We start from the raw sequence: 20,817 nt of genomic DNA, 5'->3' as shown, positions 1-20,817 counted from the left end.
AACATATATTCAATATTACATAAACTAAATAAGTTGGAAGAATGATTTGGGGTGAATATTACAGTCTCACACTTGGGTTTCTTAGTGTTCCAAATTTTCCTTTTTCATTCAAAATGTTTTAAAATTGCTTCTGTTGTGGACTTTCATTAAATAATGCCAATATTTTTTTTAAAATAAAAGAATCATCTGATCTTTACATTGTAAATCTATCTTTTCTGTTATATAATCCTACCATCTGTTTCCTGCACAATATGGACTGTGTCTCCAATGTCCAATTTCAAGCGATGTTGCGTTTCATCTCTGAAGTTGCAAATTGCTGTAACAATGAAACAAAAATGTATTCAAATTCCTGAAATGGTGTTACTTGGAAAATGACAAAGATGACAAAGATTTACTATCTTAACTTCCCCATTGTCTGCAATCCACACATAAAGGTAATGTTCTAAAAACTTAATTCAGCTTAATAGTGCTTAATAAAGTTTGACAGTAATACATCACTATCACTAGTATCAGATGTAACACAAAAAAGGGTTTACCAGTTAATTATCATACAAACCTACATTTGTTTAATGAGCAAAAGGAATCAGAAATTGAAATGGAAACTTTACAGAAAGTAGATTTTGTTTCATCTCCTAAGTTTCTAAAAGTTGCATTGCCCTTTTCCTTTCTCATCATGACGACCATAATTGTTTATCTTGTCTGAAAATATTGACTTGTAATACTGTCTATCCTTGTTTAAAGTTAAACAAGATGTGTGAGATCTATTTTCAATATGATATATCATGGCTATATCCTTCATGCTTATCTTGGTCACATGTATCACTAATTACTTCCTCAAATTTCCACAAGTCAACAATAATGTGCGTATCAAGAGGTTGAAAAATAATGACATCACTGGAAGGTTTTAACAATTCTGTCTGTCATTTAATATATAAACAGTGAAGTTACATTTAAATTGTGAACCAATTTTGTAAGATAAATGAGAATTATTTATCATAGGTATTGACACATTGATCTCTCCAAAGTAATAAGTTCGGCGTGTGTACATGTGAGATTTGAGGTGGGTACACACCCCGCGACTGTTTATTAGACGTATTACATAATAATTAGAACATGGATCTGACAACACATATAAAACGACAATCAAATACATCATATTTCAGCCATAGCATAATTTGAAGTGTTCACTTCCGATTAAATGTCAGATTTCATTTTTGTCACTTTTGAGACGGGCAGGTTCGCCTTCAAAACGATGGTGCATACACAGTTCAGAAGCAAAATTAACTGCTCACCAACGCCAAATTTTGACCTGCTATCGCTCATTCGCCAGATCGTCATTTTTAAATAAATGCACGATCGTTCAGACGGTGACTAACACATCTTCATCCTGCTTCTATCCCCTTCATTTACCAACAGCAGCCATTCCCTGTCACGTGACCAACTTTATTTCCGGGTTTGGCGTGCGCAGAAAATCAATTTCCCCACACTGCGCACGCATTGATCGTCATGGTGATGTCAACATCATGGCGGCAGAACGAAATCATTTGTGAGATGCATTCTGCCTAAACTTTCACTCGCACGACAACTATTGAATCAAATAAGTAAGTACATTTGAAAGAGACGTGGGTATATGCTATTATTTATCAAATTTCGACAATATACTGTATATTTCGTCTTTTGGATCTCAATGTCAATAAGCGTGAAAATTTAAAACGAAAGTCACAAGTGTACGTGTCGATAATATTTCCTTTTCAATTTTTTGTTCATGAAAGAAAATTATTGTAATGTACTGGTTCATATGTTTTGATGCACATACAAGTAATTTCGCTAGTAATTTCGCTCAGTAACAGTGACTTATAATTTGATCTATGATATCATTTTGACAGGTGCACGATTGCCAGTAGATACATGTAATGTTATGTTAAGGTCGTCAATCTGGACACATATGTGATGTTCATCCTTTGATTTTAATGTTCAGTAACTCTTGCTTCAATAAATTTAAACTGTCCTCATGCATCCAATGTGATAACTAACAGATAATAGAAGGTTAATTCTCATAACTGAGGCAGTGGATGGTTCAAGTTGTGTAGAAATTCTGTAAAACAGTGAAAAACTAAGCTGTGAGCTGAAAGTGATTCTGTATTTTGTCAAATTCACTATCTACATTTGACTAAATGACATATTTACAATCAAACACACCAGTTAGGAGGAGGCAAAAATCATTGACTCACATAAATTGTGTTTTATTAGCCTTTGTCAGTTTTCAAGACCTGAAATGTTATGGACATCAGAAAGTATTGCTAGTGTGCAGTTGTCATACAAACTGAAAGGTAATGCCAACGAGTAATTATAACACATGCTAATCACTGATGTGTTAGCTTCAATAACTATTAACAGGTATATGTGTCTCATATGCTATAAAATGGATGCACGGTGGCTGAACTGTCTAAGGCACCAGGCTAGTGACCCAGCGAACTTAAAGGTGCCGGGATTGAGCTCATCTGTGACCAGGTGTAAAAACCTGAGAGTGAACTTTGTGTACAGACTCTTTCAGTGTTGTCACAACACTTAAAAGGGACATTGAATCCATTGGTGGATCACAAGATGGTGGTCACATGAATTTGTGCAAAATACTAGTTGTGGGTGCAAGAACATGCAGTGAACTTGGACTAAATTACTGTGACTATGTGTCTGAGTCCACCCAGCTGTGAATGCATACTTCGGAAGGATGGTGCGACTAGTAATCATCAAGAATTGTAAGGCTGCCAGGGAGTTGTCAGAGATTGACAATACAATGTGCCATTGATCGAGGGAAAAACAAAGCACCTTTAAGCAGCTGAACTTGATATCGGCACTATATGTATATTTGCATAATAATAAAAACTCACTATGAAAATGCCTCAAATGGCTTTGAGAAATAAGGTGGTGGAATGGCTCTTGGATCAAAGGAATGGCTCTTAGTGACAATGCATAGTTCCTTCTGACATGACATAAAGCATGGTATGAAAATGCCACAAAATTACCAGTAAGATTTTTGCGAACTCAAGCGAAGGAATGGTATGTCAGGTTTAATAACTACAGAAATATACTGACATGTGGATACTGACAGAAACAGCATAAATTAAAGTTTGTGTCACTACGTTCCCAAGTATTTTCATTCATTTGCCCAATGTTGCCAAACCATTACTTTTGTTATTGCTTGTAAACCCGTTTCTAAAAATGAAAAAAACCCCGTTGTTAGACCAGATCAGTGTAACTGCACAGAAATACAGCCTTTATAAATCAAAGCAATTTTTCTAATTTTTGTATTTGAAGATCTTTATGCAATAGCATATACTGACAACATAGGTATGGCTTGATTATAAATGATTAGTGAATGAGTTTTATAACAGTCCTTTTTGTGATTTTCTTCATGCAATTATTTTTTGTTGCTTCTTTTTCAATTCACTCAAATCAGTAGATACAAATACACAAAATACATAATGCAACAGTACAAGTACACAATACAATACTGCAATAGTGGTGACCGTGTTTGGTCAAATTGCAATATTTTATTATTCTTAGTAGCAATAAACTTTTCAGTTTTGAAAATATCACCTAATATTTTTAGAAATGTTACAAAATGAGATAAGTTCATCATCAACTAATTTCATTTTCAGTAATTCTTTTTTTGTATAGATAATATTATGAATAAATTTAAATTGAAAGACAATCTGTTTAGTATTTTTTGTGCATTTTTTATATTTTTTGAAAATACGTTCCCAGGGGATTACAGTGTCAAAGAGTTGTCATTTTTTACACGTAGAAGGAAAGTTTTCAGTACTTATAAGTTTATCATAACACATCTGGATCTCTATGGTGCTGAAAGTAAACCTATCAGTGATATGCTAAGATAATGATGATGAACAATCAATAAACTATTTCTAATAATATCTTTCCATTTTTTGGTATAGTTGCAATAATAATATTAATAATCAAGAAAAGTGCCTTTGATTTTGTAAGGTTTCTTAAGTTCATTAAATGACAAAATACCTTGATCATTACACAAGTCTCTTATAGAGTGAATACCTTTGAGATGGCAATGTGTCATAATAAAATTACTATTTTGGAACTGATGGCTCTTTATACAAAGTTATCCTATGCTCATGACTCCCTTGAGGCAGAATAATGAAGATCCAGGTTAGAACTGGTTTTCAGCAACCCATACTTGTCATAAAAGGAAACTAATGGGATTGTATGCTCATGCTTGCTTATTTGGTTAAGACATGGCACAGTATCCCTATTGTGTAGATTGATGCTCATGATGTTGATCACTAAATTGTCTGTTTCACATTCAGGTTTTTACAGACCACTAATATGTGGCTGAAACATTGCTGACTGCTGCATTAAACAAAAAACAAAGTCTTCAATGCAGATAAGGAGTCAAGATGACTCACATATTGGGGAGTCAAGGTCAGTTGTTGGTCTATGAAGTCTCTGACGATATGAACATATGCGCTTTTCTTCTTTTAGATTTTTCATGGTGGAAAATCACTGACACTTTCAAGATGTCCCGTGCACAGGCGGAGAGCGTCATTAAGAACATCATCCGCGAAATAGCACAAGAATGTGCCAGCAAGGGACAGGCTGTCTCCGAAACCCTTGTTGCTTTTATGGTAAGACTTTGCAAGATTGGTTTGAAGTATATCTCGGCAGTATTAGTTTTGAAGTTTTCATATCAAAATATTTTCAATGTGATGCAAACGTCAGAATCAAGTCCTTATGTAGTGTCTTCTATGACATCAACAACAATCAATGATATTTTTATTTCCATTTCCTTGTTATCTTGCCTTCATTATTACCTGCCATTGCACCTTCTTTGAGGGTGAGATGTCACAATCTTAATTGCTCCTGGGCACAAAATGTTGCTCTTTCATGAACGGAAATCAGTCTCAGTTCAGCAAATATCTGCTTTGAAAATAATTTTTTTGTAGAAAAAATCAAATGTCATAAAAGTATGCATTCATGTGTACATACTTGATAAGCCAGAGTTGCCTTTCCTTTTGCGGTTCAGTATAGTTAATTGAATCAGACGACTTTAACTTTTTCCTTAGGGTTATTGACATTGGCTGATCACAGAAGATTATGGTTTAGACTGCATGAACTCACGGTGCTGATTATGAACCTGAAGATGTAAGAACAGTCTTATGTAAGGTTGATGATTGCCCTGTCAGGATTTGTTGAGAGTTGCTGTCAGATTTGGAACAAAATTAGGTCTTGTGTATTGTTTCATTACTGTTCCATTTATTTCAGGTGAAAGCAGTGGTGTTGGATCCTGCAAACGAATTCAACGTTGACCGGACATTAACCAAAGAAGATGTTCAGAAACTCATCAAGGTAAATTGATTATGGCTGAAGCATTATCACCACTTGTGTACAGTCTCAAAACTGTCAAAATACTGTGGAAGCTATCGTAAGCAGTAGCTGTCCAATCTGGCAATTTATCAACATCCGCATAAAATCTCAGTTCTGTCTGTGGCTATTTATCATCATTTAAGAGCTCTGCAATCCAGCAGTTGTCAGTTCTGTATCTTGACAGGAATTGAGCTGTCTGAGCATGTTTTTATATAGTAGTCTTATCAGGTGCTTGGTGGAAAGTCAGCCAGATGTGTATCGTCACCAATTAATCCTGTGTTGATTTTACTACATGGTTGCTGACAAAGACAGTTTGATCATAGCTGAGTATAGGTTGACTTGTACATCACAGTAATTAGTGAGCTGACTTGTGAGCTTAAATCTGTGTCTTTTATTGTCATTTTGTGCAGTAATTGAGACAACCAAGTGATATAACAATGTGTATGAGAGAGACAGAACTGGTTCAGTTCTAGGTGTAGGTAACTGTGTCAGCTCTCCAATCCAGCAAATAGTCTGAACCAGATTATTTCCTTGGTTTAGACAGCTTCCACTAAAACCAAAACACAGAGGTATCAAGGTATATCACTCTCTTATGAGAACTTAATGTTTTAGCTATGTGTTGACTCTCTGATGGACAACCGGTCTCCATCACTGGACACTGTGAAGATGCAGGTGTACTTCGACATGAACTACACAACAAGATGTAAGTAAACTTGCATGGAAGAAACAACAAAGTAACAATTCTGATTTTGATTTTCTCCCATGTTGATGAACTTGTGACCTTGTCCAAGGTGTAGTGGGTTGAGAGTCTGCTCATTGGGGGAGATGGTTTGATCCCAATCAGGGTAAAAGATGTCTAAGTTAGTACACTTGGTGTTGAGAATTAGGGAGCAGAAACAAGCAATGGCTGTCTGTGTATGAGAAAGATGTTCAAGTACATGGTTGTACTGTCATTGTGATGCCGTTATGTAACTGGTGTTTAGCCTATAACTGGACCTATTTGTTATATAACTGGTATTCATTACACAGATTATGAGTATTCATTATATAACTGTACCTAGCCATTGTATAACTGGTATTCATTATATAACTGTACCTGTTCATTATTTTACTGAACAGGTATTCATAATTTGCTCAACTGGTATTCATAATATATGAGACTGGTACTAAGTATATATAACTGGTATTCACTATGTAAGTGGATTTCATTATATAGCTAGCATTCTTTGTATAACTAACATTGTTTATATAACTGATATTCTTTAGAAAAATGGTACTTGTTATATAACTGTATTCATTACAACTTATCCTCATAAGTCAGGAGGCACTCACAAGTAACCCACACTCTAGAACTGCACTGAATCTACTGTCCAAACACCTCTCTCAGTAACCATGGCAACAAGGAAATAATACCTGTAACACCCTCCCTTGTCAGTGACTTGGTTGACTGCATGTTACACGTAATGACAGAAGGGTTGTTCTCTATAATCAACAGACTGTCTTGATGACCATGTTCTGGTCCTGCTATCCTGTCACTGAAGTGTAACGTTTATGTTTTGTTGGTTTTATGCAATTTTATTGTTCAATTGAAACGTTTCCATATGTGTATCATCTTTCCACAAGCTGAAAGTCAGATGTGGCCTTGTCTTCAAATGTGCACCAATTAGCTGTTTAGAGTTATCTCCCTTAGGTCTATGATCACAATGTGGCCATACCAATGTTTGTGAGTTTTGTCAAAGTTGTATACATATGTTTGAGACTAAGCATTGTTTAGGGCTTTCCTAGAGATCAAGTACACACGATAATGTATAACTGAAATGCTGCAATGGAGTAAATTGTAACTCAGATTTGTTCACTCACTCCACTAGCTGACTTCCTGGAGGAACATCGCCGTGTCCTGGAATCTCGACTTCAGCCAGTCATCAGGGAGATCACAGACAGCCGTGCCAGGACGCGGGAAGAACTAGAGAGTCTGTACCGCAAGATCGTATCTGCTGTTCTCCTCCGATCTGGTCTGGGGAGCCCCACAGACATCGCTGTCGTGAGGGAGGCAACAGGTAGGTGTGCATTATAGCACTCATATAGCTTCACAGATCAAGTGAAGTAACTTCTCAATATAGAATTTAGAGGCTCATCGTGTTGATTGAGCTGATAAAGTTGAATGATGCCACATAGCTTTTGTTGTTGAGAGCAATTGTATGTGTCAGTCATTGTTCATGATGTCACATGTTATCATGTGAGTTACACAAAATGTTGACTAACAATAACTCCTAATTATGGATGATATGTCCCATTTTCTCGTTATCATCATGTACTTGTCTGATCCAGACTTGCTGGAATGTAAGCAGCTGTTCACAGACTCAAGTAAAGATTGTTGCTCATGCTATAGATCACTGGATTAGGGGACTAAGAATCGATTATTTTCAGACCATTGCCATATAACTGGAATATTGCAAAACAGAAACAATACAAAAAAGTTTTCCCACATGGGAAAAGTGTGAATATTGTTTTATAATATTGGATGGATATTGGTAGCTTTAACTTGAAACCATCATCACCCACTTACACCCACAAACCTTTCACTCACCAGTGAGCATAGATTTTCTTGTTTTCCATCATTTGTTTGTCTGATCCAGACTTGCTGGAATGTAAGAAGATGTTTGCAGACTCAAGTAATGATTGATGCTCATGCCATTGATCACTGAATTGTCTGGTCCAAACTCCATTATATACAGACCACCATCATTTAGTAGGAATATTTCCATGTGCAACATTAAACAGCAAACAAACAACAATCGCTCTTAAATTAGTGTGATTAAGCTATACCAGTTTTATTGCTTCTTTTATGGATCCACCATATTTATCCAGAATATGAAAAAAACCAGTTTATTAGTCCTGCTCAAAAATTAAAATCTTTATGTTTTTATTGGCCAAAAATATAAACATACAAGAAAAGTTTTGTTCAGGTTGTATTTTGCCTCATATGCTATTCATAAATTGCCAAAAGTAAAATACTTTTAGCACTTAGAAGAAATATTACTTTGACTGGTGATTTTAATTTTTATTTTTTTCCCCCTCCTATAGGTTTTCTGAGGAAAAATAATGTGTAAAACAACAAATACAATTGGTCTGGCCTTAATGAAAATATTTGAGTGAACAAAATTGATGCTGAAGGTGTAATGTTATTGTACATACCATTAATGATTGTATTTCTGGAACGTTCCATTATGAAAACATCACTGCCGCCATACAAATTCAATTTTCTCACAATGCGAGTATGACTCATTATTTCAGCGGCGCTTCAGAGTGTGTTTCCCCAAACGGAGCTGGGCACGTTCATGTCACTGACCAAGAGAGACAAGGAAAGACAACTCCTGGAGCTGACGATGATTGTGACTGGAATCCGACTGTTCAACAAGGAGTGTGGAAAGGGTGGGGAAGGGATTGATGACTGTGAGTAACTTTAGCAATGGTCATTAATGTAAACTTGGCATTATTTGTCTGTTAAACGAGGCATTCAGCAATAATATCTAGCTGCAATGGATCCGTCTAAACCGGCATTCGTATTGACCATAACAAAATGCTGGTATAGAGAGCGTGCCAATTTAGGGATCTTTTAACTTTTTAATCTGAGACTGATCTTCCGTGTGCCATAAAATATGACTGAACAACATGTCTATAGTCATCATACTGTTTTTGAGTTGGCTGAGGAATTGCATCAAAATCTTTTATCAGCTGAATTTTCTTTTCAAGAGTTAATTCCAATGTAGCCCACATGGTGAGGGACCAACAAATTATGACATGACAACTGATTTATAATACAAATGGGAGAGCCAAGACACCTGGTTCTGATTTAGAGAGCATTAATTACTGTACAAACAGTCAATTGGGCAAACTTTTTTGTGCCGCAATACAAAATACTGACTAGCACTGGATTAGAGGGCATGTAAATTATCACAAATTAACTAGCTTCTGTTGACTTCTAGTGCCAATATTTAGAGCGTGCTGACTGAATGGGGTGATGCAGGGTTTGAGGGCTTTCACTGAATATGGTGCTGTCAATTATAGCTGGAATATTGCTTAGCGTAGCATAAAACTAAACTCACTTAATCATACAAGGGCGAGACACACACACAGATGACCTCCATACATTATAATTGCATGAATGCTAACATGAGACATGGATATTTTATATGTGCTTCACTTCTATTTGTTGTCATGTTGTCAGTGCCGGCAATCCTGAATGAAGCTGTCCCAGCCACAACTCAAAGTGTGGACACTGAGATTCAGAGTACTCTCAAATGTGCTTACGAATACACAGGTAAGAACACTGGTATTATACTTTAGGCATCCTTTCTATGCCTGATAGATTGGGTCCTAGGCAGATGTGTATATTATGTGAAGTGACTTAATAGATCCAATGTTCTAAGATGCTTCGGTGAAAGATCAAAGGCACCGACAATACTTTATCAGACGATAATGTGCACTTTTTGCATTACGTCACAATGTGTTGACGTCACTGTGCCATTCCAGTCTGCCCCATCGTAATCAGACTTTTTTTGCATTACGTCACAATGTAACCGGCGTCATGATGGATTCAGTTGCCATCGCTTCATACAGCCTCCCACAGTAAACTGCTTTGTTGCATCCCGTTTCTTGGTTTGCAGTTGCATCACACAGTTAACATCACTTGAAGAAACATTACATTTATGTTTTCCGAAGGATAAAATGTCTCATAGTTCAACTCAAAATTTTACAGAGACAGGGTAGTGTTTGCAATGTTTGCATTCCCACAATGCAATCGTGGAATGTCACATGACTAGTCAGAGATCTAACCTTAGAAGAAGAAGAAATGAGACGGTCATATTGCCTTGTATGGTTTATGAGAACCACAGATGTAATTAAAATGATCTAGAGAAGATGTTGAACCGTCACCAAACTGTTCATCATTTGTTTTTCTAGTAACGTTTGTCTTAACATACAGGGTGCTGACACATCAAAAGAACAGCGCATCAGTTAGCCCTGTTCGAGGATTCTAATAATTTAGGTCACAGACACCGTTGTGTGTTTTCTGCCATAGATTAATTGAAATAAGGCTTAGAAATTATTATATACGGTATCTTGGAAAAGAAATACAGTTCGTTCTACCACCATGTATTGTGTAATAAAGCACACTTTCGCCCTGAACTATTATATCGTTAAAGCACTAGGGCGCAAGTGTCCTCATGCTTTAACGATAAATTTCAGGGCATAAGTGTGCTTTAATACACTATACATGGTTGTAGAATTAACTGTATTTCTTAATTTCATCACATTAAGACTGATCATTTTAATGTGTTGTTTTGCATGTCACACAAATGTTTATAAGTATTTGAACATAATTTAGATGTTCACAAGACTGTATTCTTTAACTGATGTAAACATAAACAGACTTTCATTATTCCATGTGACAACACAACAAAATTGGAAAAACACCTCATAATCTGCTTGATCAAACTGTCAGCTTTGTCATTAATACAACTTTGAACTCAGATTGACTGTGTTTTCTTCAGCTTTGATTGAACACATTTACCACAATGAGGGATTTGATGGTCCGTCTCTGCAGCTACTGAAGGAGGCTCTCATCAACACTCGCCAACATGAGGCCTTCCTCAGGGTCATACTGGTGAGTGTCCTGTGTTCTGTATGGAGTATCCCAACTTCTTGCCTTTTGATATCTAGTATAGCAGTATGAGTCAGGACTCTGATGCTTGTCAAGGAGTTTTAAACCTTTTGAAAGTGTGTATGCATTTACTAGTATTAGCAAAATTGAGAGAGTTTAGTTCAACGCTGCTTTTGGCAATATTCCAGTCTATATATTTGTTTGCAGAATTGACAGATTTTAGTTCATCGCCACCTTTGGCAATATTCCAGCATTATGTGTGATGATTGGGACACCAGAAATGGGCTTCACACATTGTGAACATGGGGAATTGAACCTCGGTCTTTGGCATAAACCTCTTGGCTACCCCACCTAGTGTACAGTGTGTAAAGCTGATTTCTGGGGTACCCTGCCATAACATTGCTGGAATATTGCTGAAGGCGGGGTAAATCTACACTCACTCACACCATGTACACAATACTGACTCCGTCATCCATTCCTTCAGAATGACGTCATCAGCTGTGCCCACCAGGTGGAACAGCTGGAGAATCAGCTGGCACAGCGTATGGAACAGCTGCAGGCAACTGTACAGTCCAAGACAGCTGTGCCAACAGCACAGGTTTATGTGAGTAGATCTGGATCAGAAACATGATCTTAATGGGCAAAGTGTATTTAGCACGTTTGGTCTGGCTTAGATAGGATCTGATAGATAGATTTGGTCTTTCACAGGAATCGGAAACAAATCTTGACAAAGTGCCTGCTGAGCTGAGGTCTTGACAAAGTCTATGCTAAATTTAGATATGTTTTTGTTTGTTTAAAGGTCACATGCAAAGTAAAACACAACTTTGCAAATTCTTACACCTTTCGGTATGCATTTACCAAATAAAATCATCAAAAATGTCAATTCAAACTGTGAAGTTGAAAAAAAGAATGCAATAAAAGAGAGCCTGTAAAATTGGTGTTCAAATGATTCACTAAGTGGTGGGGGGAAAAGTGGATCAACAGCTATGCTCCGCTGTGCTCATAACATATGTGCATTGAATAGGTTCACTGAACTTGAAACAATATAAGATTGTGAGCAGTAGTCTAATGTTTTTTTGTGATAAGCAGACTCTGTCACAGAGAAAAGTCAGTGTTTGGTTTATTGACACCTATGTGTCTGCCCGCTTGTCTGCTAATGACTATATGCAATATAATGAATAGGTGATAACTGTGTTTTAATTATGTATGATTTTTTGGTTGCATTTGACCTTTTTATGTTAAATGCAGCACTCAGCAATATTTCAGCTATGTGGTAAGTGACCAGACAATCCAATGATCATCAGCATGAGAGAGGGAGACTCAGGTATTGGTCAAGAAAGTGGCCAGAGTCTGGACTTGGTTTTCATGACCCCTGGGACCATTTGCACAAAGGGATCTTACAGCTACAACTGTCTTAAGCCTATGTTGGAAAATGGGAGTTACAATCATTGTAGTGCTAAGATTGCTTTGTGCAAGTGGGCCCAGGACCAGAAAATGTGCATGTTTTGTAATTAAACAGGGTTGGTAGGTTCATTTATTGTTTAACATCACACTCAGCTATGTGGCAGCAGTCTGTAAATAATCAAGTTTGGGTCAGACAATCCAGTGATCAGTCAAAAAATACACGTGGAAGAGCCAGAGGTGGTATCAGTACTTCAAGTCTTGAAATAAATTTCAGACAAAGAGGAGAAGGTGGTGAATCTGAAGGCTCAGTCTAAAGAAATACAGCATTGAATCAATTGATACACAAACAGAAGATAATTCATATCACACTGTTGTGTCAACAGAGCTTGAGGGCTGACACCATTTTCTGAACATCCCACAAGAAGTTTTCCTGCCACAATCTTCTTATTACTAGTTATTTTTGCCCACTGTTATTGCATTGAAACTGAATGTGTATCTTTCGTTTTCCAGCCCCAGTTCATCCATCTGGCCCAGCTGTGGAGCGGCTTCCAGGACGAGATGGTCCTCCTCAGTGTGCTCAGCAACATCCTCGCCAGTCTGGAGCCCTTCACCAGGGTAAGGGAGGTCACAGATGGAGGATCTGTGTTTGTTGATGGTGATCTGTAGACTAACTAAGTCTCTAAATATATATAATTTTGACAGTAACTGATAATCCCATTTATACAAAAGGCACAATACCTTATAGATAACAACTTCTTTATTATACCATGATGGGAAATTTCAGTAAAGATTGTTATACTGCTGTCAGAGAGATGCTAAGTCTCTAAATATGTAATTTTGACGGTAACTGATAATCCCATTTATAAGAAAGGCACAATACCTTGTAGATAACAACTTCTTTATTATATTATGATGTGAGATTTTTGGTAAAAATTGTTATACTGCTGTCAGTGAGATGTGAGATTTGTATCCTGAAGAAATCTGGACTTGTATCATTTAGGTTTACAGTGTTGTAGGAAGGGCTTGGTAGTAGGGAAAATAATGTGGTTCAGGGACTGTGTGACAGACTGATCTGTCACTGTAGTTTTTATGGCAGTGTTGTTTGCATATGTTAGCATATTGTTGTTGTGTCCTTTTCATGGCTTTGGTTTGCTGCATTGATGGTCCATCATTAATGATTTACCGGTAAGAGATGAAGTTCAATGTAAAGAGTGAACAAAGATTTTCTTTGAAGGAAATCCAGATTAGTGATTGATCTGTCAGTATTCCAGGTCTTCACTCATCATTCGTGGGTTTGTAAGCACCACTGTTGTACAGGCTTTCCAGCACAGAATAGGTCCACTGTAGACTATGGTAGTTTAGGCGTAGCAAGAGATAAAAGACAGAAATGTTTCATTGTGGATGTCTGCCCCTACTTCAAAACTTCAAAAAAATTTAGTTCAAATATAAAACTGACGTCTGGTTATATAATCGAAGTCCTGTCCAGTGTAGCCTTTTAATCAACTCACATATATGTGTTGGTGTTCAATGTATATAAATGTGCTTGTATTTCAGGGTCACAAGGAACTGTTCAGTGATGAGATTCTTAGTCCCTACCTGGAGAATCTCACCATCCTGAGTGATGAGGAGCGGATCAAGCAGGTAAATAGTTTGGTATTGTTTGTTGGATGTGTTACACCTTATATTGTTGGAATATTGCTAAAAGCGGCGTAAAACTAAACTCATTCACCTCTATCAGTACTTCGAACTTCTCTTCTGCTGATACCCTCAACCAGCAGACTTTTTAAAAAAAAATTTTACCTTCACCTCTGATTTATACTGTTTCTTCAGCCATAAACATTCAGCTCTCCTTGTGCCTTCAAGCTTGACCTTTACTTGCACCTTCAACCTTGACCTTTACTTGTACCTTCAACCTTGACTTTCTTATACCTTCAACCTTGACCTGTCTTTATACCTTCAACCTTCACTTCTTCTGATACTTTCAACTGTCACCTCTTCAAGGGTCCATTCAACACTGTAATCCTAGTTATGGTTGTGATAGTTCTACCATTTCTTTCTTGACCCTTGACCCTTGACTTTGAATGTTTTGATCCTTATTGATTTACTTTCTACAGACCTCAACCGATGAGCAGAGAATCAACCCTAAGGACTATCAGGTGGAGTCGTATGACTGGCTCTTTCCAGAAACCACCAAGAACTTCAACAAACTACCTCTGCAATATCGGGTAAGCTGGGAGTTTTTGTTTATGCATGGAAACCCAGGCATATGATAAAAAAGACAGTGGGGTTAGGGGCAGAAATCTTTCCTTTTAGCCTTTCACATTAGGCAGTAAGCTACGTGTTTTTAGTTGCTTTGTAACAACCTGCTTTTGGTAGTTATGTTGTGCGTGACAGATGTCAACAGTTTGTAGGGATTATGGGATAAAACGTTAATTGACCAGCCCTTCTTTTAATGTCATGGTATTACAGTGATATTTTAATGTCAGTCATAATATCAAGCACTGTTTTTCTTTGGGCCTAGATTTAACTTTTTACAGGCCAAGGTCATATATAGTTGTAATACAATTTTATATTGCTAAGTGCAGCCTTAAAACACCAAAATCATATGCATTCTCAAAAATGATAAGATAATTTTTGACAGTAATGATGTATTCCTTTATATATAGCAGTCATAAATAGTAAAATGGTTACCCTGGAAACACCCCCAAATGACATGTTGTCTGGCAGTATTGGTTTTGGAAAACTAGAGACTCCAAGCTTTTAAATGATACCAAACACATCTTGCTATATCGTTTTAATTTTTGACACCAGAAACCTCTGCTCTATAAAGAAATATCTCAGGACATGTCACCTGATCGGTAATGTCACCATCTCTATCTTGTTTATTTGTTTGTTGTTTAAATCTGCACTCAGCAATATTCAAACTGTATGGCTGCGACCTGTTGTGGACCAGTCAATCCAGTGATCAACATCATAAGCATCGATCTATGCAATTGGTATACCTTAAGTACAACATGTTTCAACCCAGTCATTGATATCAATCCCATCAGTCACATCTTATGACAAGCATGGTTGCTGAAGATCAATTGTAACCCGCATCTTCATGTGTCTACACTCCATAAGGATCCTCATCCTTGTCAGTCTAGCGTCACCTGTGCCTTATTTGATATCAGTTTGTGTTGCTGTTTCCAGGGCTACTGTGCATTATCCCTGGCCAAGTATGACCGTCTGCTAATCCCTTCCAACCCTGAGATTGGTGTCCTGAGATTCCGAGATCATCACTACGCTTTCTCCAGCAGAGACGCAGCCTATGAGTTTGCTCAGAACCCTGCAGCGTATGTCTTTCATTTTGGAATACATATTTCCTGTTTCCGGTAGAAATGCAACATAATTACACTATGAGGCAAATGTGATGTGTTTTAAGAGAATATAAAAAAATATATACAAAAAGGAATATTTATTCATGAATACTTTATCTTTAATATCAAGGAAATAAACTAACAAACATGTCATGTGATTATTTAGGTTGAAACATTCCACTGACAATTTCTGTGAGGCAAAACTGCGATAAATTGAGAACAATGCTGCATATGAGTTGAATGACCCTATGATAGGGTAGTAAAAGACCTTGGCAAAATGCGAGTATTCATTTAATTTTATATATTGCATATCTCACTTGGTCAGCTGTCAGTTCACCTGATGAAGGGGTCTGCAATGACCCTGATACGTTTTGTGTCCCAAGAATTAAAAGAAGATTTATCCATAAAAGATCTTGGTCAACAACAAACTAGTTCACGCCTAAAACACTCCTACAAATAAATATTCAAATTGAGTGGCCTTGAGTAATGAATTGAATTTATGATGGGATACAGTTTGATTTACTGAATATCCATGTGAATTATTTTGCTTAATTAGATGTAGTTTTCTTTTTATTGCTGAATAGTACGTGACCCTGGAACTGAACATAAACATGGTACACATACCTTTGCACTCAATCTAAGTAATCTTAGTCCCAGTGTTATTTGTTACACTCCTACACTGACTCTTGTAGGAGGTCCCAGCATGTAACGAATAACACTGGGGCTAAGTTTACTTAGATTGCCTTTGTGGGATGCAGCAGGATGACAATTTAGAAATAGGACAACGGAGTTCCAAATTATGAGATTAGATCATTCAGATTGCTTTTGTATGGATGAATATGTTTAAACCTCCAATATGTCTTGATGGTTGTTTAAAATCAAAACAGTGAGGTATACAGTATACACACACTGGGTAATTTTATAATTTAGTACTTGATATAAATAGTTCTGTTTAGTTGAGAAAAATATGTAGATTATAATGTTTTGTTTCAGCAGCAGAAGCTGATTTTCTGTGTTGGTCTAGCAGACACACTTTCTAGTCAGGAAGCAGGAAATGATTTTCCAATCCGAACCTCTATACTGAATGTTAAAGAAATTCATTAGCATAAAGAATTAACACTCCATATATAGAGCTCATATGTGATGACATACTGCAACTTTAGGGACACATTATCAAACATTAAGACTGTAGTGTTTTTCATCAGCTTTGGAAAATGAAAATGACGTTGATTTGTTTCAAGATGCTCTGTGGGGTGGAGCATCCAAAAGCAAAATTTAGCAAGATGGACGAAAAAGGCAGAAAATAAACCTTTGAAACCGTCCCTATTGAGGAATTTTGTACTCATTCTTTATCAGCATGTTGGAAAATATTTGGTATTCTGGCCCTCTGATATTATAATACAGAGCAAGGTGTTTGAATTTGATGAAGTATAGGACAGTATTACAGTGTTTTTATAGTATCCTAACTCTGATCACTGCGGTTAGGCAGATTCAACCTGTTTGTGAGCTAGGTTTTCAGTTCATTATGAACCTCAAACTCACGAAACCAGTCCTCTTTGTTAATATTGTAGATACATCCAGTTAGTCGCTGAAGGAGCCAAGAGAAGCCCAGAACTGATCCAACTACTGGAGCTGCATACACAGTTCTCCACTATTTCACCATATTCACAGGTAGGCCATGTGCAGTGAGGAGTTATAGACCTGACATTTCTTTTTTTCTCTCAAGTATGGAATATATGTGTAAGTGGTCATAATTTCATAAGGTTCAACTCTGTTAAATTATTAGGAATCTTATGTTGTTAATGTATAAAGATTCATGTGAGCATTTTTGTACGAATAAAATAATTATTTCATTTTCATAATTTTTCGATCTGAGGCTGTAGGCATATTTTTTGTGTTTCTCATATTTGATTTGTAGGCATGTGTTGCCTGGTATTTTTCTAGTGTGTTGTTTCTCCATCCTGATATGTTTGTACGAATATGATGTTTTCCTCCCCACTTCGGTTCAGTTGTTGATACTTTGTGCATAGGGCAGAGATACAGGAAAGATGATCGAGAAGCCCGTCACAAAGAATGACAGCGGGACACAAACAGACACTCACTTCATGGAGTCCAACATCGTGAAGACTTACGAGTGGAATGAATGGGAACTCAGAAGGAAGGCTATCAAGCTGGTGAGAAGGAGATTCATCAATGCCGAAATATTTGTCACATTAGTACAATGCATGTTTTGTTTTTTTGTACAAACATATCTCAAGATACGGGAGGCAAAAGATGTCATGGTTGCCATTTGAGCAGCATTAAACCCTAGCAGATATCAGTGTTAATGTCCAGTAAGTCATCATGCAAATACAACTTAGCGCTAAGGTGATCGAAACTCCAATACCTTTAGACAGGCCTGCAACAGGTGTAGCGCTATGTTTGACTGGTACAACAGAACTAAGGGTCAATCTTTTTCCTTTGCTTAATGAAAGATTTATAGTTGTTAGAACAGAAACCATAATACATTTGATCAGTTATTTATTGTTAATTTGATTGTCAATAACTTTCATTTTGATTTTGTTTGTAGTTAATTTACTGATGTTATTTTCTTAATGTAACTTTTGGTTGGTCAGATCTGTAGCTGATAAATGTACAATTAACCCAACTGTCAATAACTTTCACTTTGATTTGTTTGTAGTTAATTATAATTTCTACAAAATCTTCAAAAATGGATGGTTATGCAAATGAGAATAAATTTTAACTAATGTTATTCTCAAAATGTAACTTTTGGTTGGTCAGAGCTGGTATATTTCTATGAATTCAATTACTTTGGTCTTTATTTCATTACTTGATGTGATGTAGCCGGACTTCTGTTGAATGCAGTCTTACCCAAGCACACTGACCCCAATAACCTCCAAGATGACCTTGTATTACAGTCCAACCTGAGGACAAAGGTGACCCACTCCATGCAGACGAACCTCAGCAACTTGAGGAGGGATAATGTCACGCAAGTCTACCTGCCTAAGTAAGTCTAAAGACACCCGTAGATGTGACTTGGATAATATGTGCAAAATGATCGAAGTTGGATGAAGTCTTGTTCTGAATTTTATCTGTTCAGTATTTACATCGTCAGATTGGTTTAATAATTTATCAGAAATGTAAGGTTTGGGTCAAAGCAGACATTTTGTTCTCTTAATATCAAGTTTACAGAAAAATTGTTGCAAAAGTAACACAATCCATATTGCAAAACCATAGACATGACACAGAATATTTGTTGACTTCGCTCGTTGTACCCGTCTTGAAAACAGAAACGAGCATGGCAAGTCACTGGGCTACACCACAGCCCCTACCACATTGTGACTTAACTTGTTTGTCTTCTTTCAGAGACCAGAACACGCAGACAAAGGGAGATAACTATAGCAATGTCCCGAAACCACAAGTATTCTTGGAGGGTCTTCGTGGAGGTGGCATGACCAAACCCACTGTCATGACCAAGGTCGACCTCACCATTGATGTGGACCAAACATAAAACACACCTCTCCAAAATATTGTGTAAATAGTAATTTTATTTTCGTGTGAAGCTATCAATGCTGAAGAGAACTTATTTGTTTCAAGGATGTAAATCAGAAATCTGTAATCAAATAGAAAATATTGTCTTGGATTGCATGCAAACTTCAGAAGTTCATATCATTAATGAATTGCTGATAATTTGAATCACATAATGACACTGGCAGAATTTGTATGTGTACAGAAATATATGCTATGAATAAAACACATTTTGTATGATGTTGTTATTTGGAGTTTTTGATAGGCATGAAAAGGGCTTTATGCTGAAAGTTGTTTTTGGTTTAAAATTTGTTGAGATTCAGATGTGGTGTTTGCTTGCTGACTAGGTTGACACATGTCATCATATACAAATTACATAAATCTATGGGTGGTGTTGTAGCCCTTAACAATATCACAGCAGGGGACACCAGAAATGTACCCAAAAGGGAATCAAACCATGGTTTTTGCCATGACAAGTGAATGCTTTAACCACTAGGCTACCCCACATGCTTGCTATGAGAGCTGGATTAAGGTTGTAACAGTAGATAGCTGATGGAAATAATGCTCACAGTGTCAACCACTCATTCTCCTGGATCAGTTTTTCGCAGACTGGTGTGCTGTTGCTGGACTGTTGTGTCAACAATATTCTGATGCCCTTCAGTCACCTAAACTCCATGGTGATTCCTGTATAATGAGTTTGAGGAACAGGAACTGGATCCGATCAGGGACAGGTACTGCATCAGGAACAGGATCTGATCAAAGACAGGAACTGCATCAGGAACAGGATCTGATCAAAGACAGGTACTGCATCAGGAACAGGATCTGATCAAAGACAGGACCTGCATCAGGAACAGGATCTGATCGACAGGAACTGCGTCAGGAACAGGATCTGATCAAAAACAGGAACTGCATCAGGAACAGGATCTCATCAAAAACAGGAACTGCATCAGGAACAGGATCTAATCAAAGACAGGAAGAGCATCAGGAACAGGATCTGATCAAAGACAGGAACTGCATCGGGAAGAGCATCAGGAACAGGATCTGATCAAAGACAGGAACTGCATCAGGAACAGGATCTGATCAACGACAGGAACTGCATCAGGAACAGAATCTGATCAAAGACAGGAACTGCATTAGGAACAGGATCTGATCAGGGACAAGAAGAGCATTAGGAACAGGATCAATCATTATTTCCACACAGGTGTGCTGGTGGTAGACTATTGCCGACTACATCCTGATTCCTGTATAATGTGTATGAGGAGTAGGATTTTCATCTGGATCTGATCAGGAACAGTGACAGGAACTATATCAGGAATAGGATCTACATCTGGAACAGGATCTGTCTCATCAACATTACAGCCTCAATACAAGTGTAACTTGACCTAGATTTCTCAGAACAATTAGCACTGTGAGTGTCAGTGTATTATTCAGATTTTAACAACTTTGTGTCCGCAAAATGAAAAAAAGAAC

General features: G+C 37.2%; 2 protein-coding genes across 6 annotated transcripts in view; one reads left to right on the top strand and one right to left on the bottom strand.

Annotated features, from left to right (window-relative positions):
* The window catches only part of LOC137266461 (dedicator of cytokinesis protein 1-like), a 75,920-nt gene extending 74,471 nt beyond the window's left edge, over positions 1-1,449 (bottom strand). For all 5 annotated transcript variants that reach the window (XM_067801959.1, XM_067801961.1, XM_067801960.1 and 2 more), the window contains exons 1-2: positions 1,293-1,449; positions 233-316 (exon numbers count right to left, since the gene is read on the bottom strand). In XM_067801959.1, the coding sequence (XP_067658060.1) occupies positions 233-316; positions 1,293-1,338 (130 nt within the window). In that variant the 5' untranslated portion in view covers positions 1,339-1,449. The remainder of the gene's footprint in view (positions 1-232; positions 317-1,292) is intronic.
* Positions 1,450-1,474: 25 nt separating this feature from the next.
* LOC137266470 (cilia- and flagella-associated protein 206-like) lies at positions 1,475-19,595 on the top strand. Its single transcript, XM_067801971.1, has 17 exons — positions 1,475-1,601; positions 4,513-4,655; positions 5,293-5,376; positions 6,007-6,097; positions 7,263-7,451; positions 8,689-8,847; positions 9,623-9,715; positions 10,947-11,059; positions 11,541-11,660; positions 12,971-13,075; positions 14,015-14,101; positions 14,575-14,685; positions 15,653-15,795; positions 17,391-17,490; positions 17,850-17,993; positions 18,738-18,826; positions 19,186-19,595. Exons 2-17 carry the CDS (start codon positions 4,548-4,550, stop codon positions 19,328-19,330), a joined length of 1,881 nt encoding a protein of 626 aa, XP_067658072.1. The 5' UTR covers positions 1,475-1,601; positions 4,513-4,547; the 3' UTR covers positions 19,331-19,595.
* Positions 19,596-20,817: the final 1,222 nt, after the last annotated feature.

The sequence above is a fragment of the Haliotis asinina genome, chromosome 15 (genome assembly GCF_037392515.1).
Source record: "Haliotis asinina isolate JCU_RB_2024 chromosome 15, JCU_Hal_asi_v2, whole genome shotgun sequence".
Lineage (NCBI taxonomy): Eukaryota > Metazoa > Mollusca > Gastropoda > Lepetellida > Haliotidae > Haliotis > Haliotis asinina.
Note: the sequence above shows the minus strand (reverse complement) of the source record. Positions and strands in the feature narration are given on the sequence as shown.